The 5,877-nt window shown below is 24.5% G+C and overlaps 1 protein-coding gene across 1 annotated transcript; it reads left to right on the top strand.

Annotated features, from left to right (window-relative positions):
* Positions 1 to 1,097: 1,097 nt before the first annotated feature.
* LOC126896096 (sentrin-specific protease 2-like) lies at positions 1,098 to 1,607 on the top strand. The gene has a single exon (XM_050668564.1). The coding sequence runs from the start codon at positions 1,098 to 1,100 to the stop codon at positions 1,605 to 1,607; it is 510 nt and encodes a 169-aa protein (XP_050524521.1).
* Positions 1,608 to 5,877: the final 4,270 nt, after the last annotated feature.

The raw sequence follows: 5,877 nt of genomic DNA, 5'->3' as shown, positions 1-5,877 counted from the left end.
TTTTAAATTTATAACTATAAAATTCTTAAAAAAAAAAAAAAATATATATATATATATATAAAAATATATATATTAAACTAAAAAGTGCAATTCATTTGCTACGTCATACTTACATACAAATTATTATAACTATACTGCATGCTATTTTATCTCATCAATTAAATCTTACATTAGAAATTATTATAACTAATTTAACTGCATGCTATTTTATCTTATCAATTAACTTTTGCGTTAGTATTAACCTTAGAATGACAGTAAAATATATTTAAATTACAAATCATAACTTTAAGTAAAACAAAAAAAAACAGAAAAGATTTCAATCTTATTTTCATACATTTTTTAATGTATTAAAATAAAATAAAAACATAAAATTACAAAAGAACAAAAAAAATATATACCAGATTTTAAATTAATCATTATTTTTAGTATTAACCTTTAGCATAGAGAAATTTATAATAACAAAACAGGGACCTTTAAGTTTTGCATTATTAACATTTGCTTTATTAAAATATTTTAAATCATTCATAAAAATAATTTTATATAAAAAATATATATATTTATTTTATAAAACTTAAATACTTAAGATTCAAGATATAGATTTAACATTCACATTAACTATAACTAAACTAATACAAAATGTAATATATTTTATAAATTTTACTTTAAAGTATCAAATTACTATCAATTTTTATAAGCTATATTAACTTTACTCTATTTATCACTTAACTAAGTGAAACTTATAATTTTTATTTGTCAATAATCATTTTATACTTTTATCACTCAAAATAAAATAATAAATAATTTTAAATTTTAACCTTTATATTTTAGCTTAACTATTCAATAATTAATTTAAACCTTTAGGTTGCAAGTATTATTAGCTATAAGTCAGTAAAAAAAAGGGAGAAACAATTATAAATATTAGCATAGAATATATATATATATATATTGTAAAGATTTCACACTCATGTAAATATTTTAATATTGTATAAACTACTACCTCAATAATTATGCAATCAAAATTCAACAATCAAAACAAAAATTAATTAAATTTATGAATATTGACTATATTACTTAAATTAACTTCTTCAGGTGCAATAATGTCTTTCAATACCAGAGAATCATTATACAACGATGAAACCATCAATAAGTTTATGAACCTTATTGTTAAAAGAGGCGAGGGTAACATTTATGCCTTTGATTCCTTCTTTATTCCAAGTATTAAACGGAGAGGCATAGATATTATCAATGCCAAGTTCAAGCACGACGTATTTTCCAAAAATTTATTGATGGCACCATTAAATATCAATAACAATCATTGGATCATTGCTATTGTAGATGTGAGCCAGAAGGAAATTATTGTCTATGACAGCTTAGACTGTCACAATGGTAAGGAAGTTAAAATATTACAGTACTTTTTATGTGAACATAAACATACCAAGTATGGGACTTCATCACCGTGGTTTCTCTTCAGAGGAGAGACCACAAACCAGGAAAATGAATATGATTGTGGACCATGGATTTTAGCAATAGCGGACAGATATTCTAGTGGTCAGCCACCCATGCCGAATCAAAAATTAATGGCAGGTATCAGAAAGGAACATGAATAGGCAATATTAAATAACACATTGCATTATAACTATGATGCCAATCAGTTTACAAATCATCTACCACTAAGACCGTCCACTCCCACTGGCATACAAATTATTTATATGGATACCAGACCATTAAAAACAATCAAAAACTCAAGAAGAAAAATCAAACTTGGCCTAAAGAAAAGTTCCAGGATAAGAAAAACATTAAAAAAAACGGTAGCACAGTGGGGTCGAGGCACAGTGTGGACGAGGCATAGATGGGAGAAGTATAGATGATATCTGACAGTGATTAAAATCACTAACATAAGAAACGCTTCGATGCAAATCTGTAGATAGTGTTTTATTTAGAGAGATTGGAGTGATTATTCCAAAAGCAACATCAACTCTTATTTCTTTAATTATATCCTGATTTGTAGTTCTTTGATTTTAAAATATAATATATGAATAAATACTAATTATAGTTTTTAAATTTAGTATGAAATTGTGAAGTCAGCTATGATGTATAGTTCATAGTGTTGGGAGGTTGATAAGAAAGTAGAGCAGAGAATAAGTGTAGCAGAGATGAGAATGCTTAGTTGGATGAGTGGAGTGACTAGAGAAGATAGGATAAGGAACGAGCATATAAGAGGAAGTATAGGTGTTGCGTCAATCGTGGATAAGATGACAGAAAATAGACTTAGATTGTTTAGTCGTGTTATGAGGAGAGAAGAATCGGAAGCTGTAAGAACAGTTATAGAAATGAATGTTGAAGGAAGAAGAATAGAAAGAACCAAAAAAGAGATGGAGGGAAGCTATTGAATGCGATTTGAGGACAGCTGATGTGAGTGTAGAAGATGTGGGAGATCGTGTCAAGTGGAAGCTTAGGATAAGGGTGGCCGACCCCGAGTACTTAGGATTTAGGCAAAAAAAAAGAAAAATATTATCAGAAATTCCGGTGGCAATTGACATAATATGATTGTTGTTTCGGAATGTACAATTTAGCGTTTAGTTGGGTTTAAATAATATAGCGTCAAATCAATTACCTACTCTATCGCTTGTATATTAATATACACTACACTTTAATGATACAATAAATAAATAAACTCACACATACACACATATGCATTTATAACATTGTGTCTAACGTAAGTGTAACATGATAAAAAGTAACCGTAAAATGAAAAAAATGGAATATAAATTTTAGTACTCATATTAAATGTAATGTAACTCGAAAAATATTTGTTTAAATGAAAAAATATACGATAATTTTTTTGTTTATAACTGTCTTTTAAACACCTTTTGTAAGAAACTTTTTTTTGTAAGTTAAATATTTTTTGAGAAAATTAAAAAAGCTCATATTTTTGAACTTTTACGAGGCTGTAAAAAAAAAGCTCAATTCCAATCTTGAGGACTATTAGTATGTCATTATACATATTTTAATTCAACTTTTAAAAAAACAAAATTTTTTCCGCAATTTTTCCTTTGTTGACTGGCCTAGATGTCAATTTTAAACTTGTAATTGAGCTAAAAGTTATGGTAATATATTCAATTTATTTTACTATAAACTTTCATAAATCTTTATCAAAAATTTTTCATCAACTTTAAAGAACCAAAAAAATAGGTTAAAATTGAAAATTTGGACTGATTATTTTTAACATATTAAAAATCAAATCAGTAATAATTTGAAAACAAATTTTTTTTTCTTTTAATTATTATTTTATATATATAATTAGTAATAATATAAAAAATTAGAAGTGATAGAAATAGTCTACTTGCAGATTTGAAAACAACGCGAAAATTTGATTTAGAAAAGTACATTTTTGCTTCTGATGAATGTTCCTTGAAGTCCAGTGCATTCATTTATAGTTACAAACAGGTTTTATTGAAAATTATTGTATCAAGCCCTTTATATTTGTATACACGTAAAAGTAAAGCAAAATATAACTTCTTTATTATTTTTATAATTTCTCCGTTTAAATTACAATATTAAATATCAATTTCATACTAAATTTAATAATTATAATTAGTATATATTCAAATATTATATTTTAAAATCAAAGAACTACTAATCATGATATAATTAAAGAAATAAGAGTTGATGTTGCTTTTGGAATAATCCACCAATTGCCTAATTAAAACAAAAAAAAAAAAAGTTTGTTGGGAATTTTTTCTGCTATTCTGCAAAATTACTCCTTCGTTGACTAGAATGAATCATTAAATAGAAAATTTTATGAGAATTAAAACAATGTTATTTTTAAGATTAATATGCAGTCAGAAAGTTTTATAATTATTATTTATTGTAAATTTATCAGAAAAACTCATTATTTTTTGCATTTTTATCGTAATAGAACACTTAAATAGAAATCATAGTAATCATTTCTAAGTAATTTTTGATATTTAAAAAGATTCTACTATTGAAATATCCAGAACTGAATTAATTTTAATGATTTACTTTAACTAAAAAAAAAAAAGTTAATATTTTGAATCCCTCTTGTGGGCAGGTAAAGGGTTAGATTTATAAAAAAAAACCAAATGATAGATAAAGACATGCATCTAAATAAAAAAAAATATACTGATTTGGTCATTTTTGATAAAGTTATAATAGTTAACAAAGTTAGAAGTTTTATACATTGTACTACAAGTAACTTTAATCAGAAACAAAAATATACTATTCTAAATCAACTTTTCGCGACGTTTTCAAATTTGCAATTAGACTTTTTCTATCACTTCTAAGTTTTAATATTATTAAAAAATAGTATTTACATATAAAAAAAAATAATTAAGAACAAAAAAAATTGTTTTAAATTAATACTGATTTGATATAATATTTAATATTAATTTGATTATTAATAAGTTAAAAATAAGGAAAATGACATATTTAACCTATTTTGTTAATCGTTTAAAGTTGATTGTTGTAAATGTTTATAATAAAAAAAAAATTTATTTTACCATAACTTATAGCTCAATTGGCAAGTTTGAAATTGACATCATAAGTAGAAAATTTTATGAGAGTTAAAAAAATTGTATCGTTAAGATTAATATGCAGTCAGAAAGTTTTATAATTACTATTTATTGTAAATTTATCAGAAAAACTCATTATTTTTTGCATTTTTATCGTAATAGAACACTTAAANTTTTTTTCAATTTTTGAGGGTAATATCTTCAACTAGATACGAATTGTAGTCATTTGACGTATAACGGTTTGTTATAAAACATAAGTTTTACCAACTCGGCAACCGTACGTCGATACTGTCGGTTTAAAAATTGGCTATTTAAGCTAGTTCAAATTTCAAAGTTATTTTTTTCGACTTAAAAGAAACAAACAAATTTAAATAAGTTTAACTTTCTATGCTATATTAATTTTTTATTTATATAATATTTATGAAAATCTGTACTCCCCTTGTCAGGTATTTTAAAATAAAATAAAAAATACAAAACCCAGAATTTTAACACAAAAATAGCAAATTTTTGATTACGGTAGTCATTTTTACAATGAAGACAAATCCAGAGGTCAAATTTTTTTTTTCAAATTAAAGTATATTACATAAGATTTAATTTAAGATATATATAAAAGTGTCAGTATTTCCGGAATACTTTCAAAAATGAAATTGAAAAAGTTCTACTTTCTATACGCATTTTAAAAGGTTTGCACCCCCCCTGTATAAAGGGAAATGGTCCGATTTTAAAAAAAAGTATGTCGAATGAAAGAAGTATATATAAAGTATTTATCATTAAAGAATAAAGTTGATTCATGCATTTTTTAAAAAGTTATAGCAACATAATGTTAAAAAATGTAAAATATAATATCAAGAATTTTTTCACAAAAATAGCATATTTTTGCATACGGTAGTCATTTTCACCATGAAGACAAGTCCAGAGGTCAAATTTTTTTTTTTCAAATTAAAGTATATTACATTAGCTTTAATTTAAGGTATATATAAAATTGTCAGTCTTTCCGGAACATTTTCAAAAGTTAAGTTGAAAAAGTTAATTTTTTGTAAAAAAGTTACCATTTTGAAACCCCATCCTTTGGGCTGTTAAAGGGTCAAATGTTCACAAAAATATATAAAATGATAGGTAATTATCTAAGGTATCTATAAAAAAAAAAATTATATTGATTCGGTCATTTTTAAAAAAGTTATGGCAATTTTAAGTAAAAAAAATTGAAAAAATATCGAAAATTAGCGATTTTTAAATTTGTAATTTTTTGGGGGATTTCCCCCGTTTACGGGGAACGAGGGAATTTTTTTCAATTTTTGAGAGTAATGTCTTCAACTAGATACGATTTGTGATCTTTTGACATATT

The sequence above is a fragment of the Daktulosphaira vitifoliae genome, unplaced genomic scaffold (assembly GCF_025091365.1).
Source record: "Daktulosphaira vitifoliae isolate Bord-2020 unplaced genomic scaffold, ASM2509136v1 Scaffold_1, whole genome shotgun sequence".
In the NCBI taxonomy this organism is placed as follows: domain Eukaryota; kingdom Metazoa; phylum Arthropoda; class Insecta; order Hemiptera; family Phylloxeridae; genus Daktulosphaira; species Daktulosphaira vitifoliae.
This window is presented reverse-complemented; position numbering and strand designations above follow the sequence as displayed.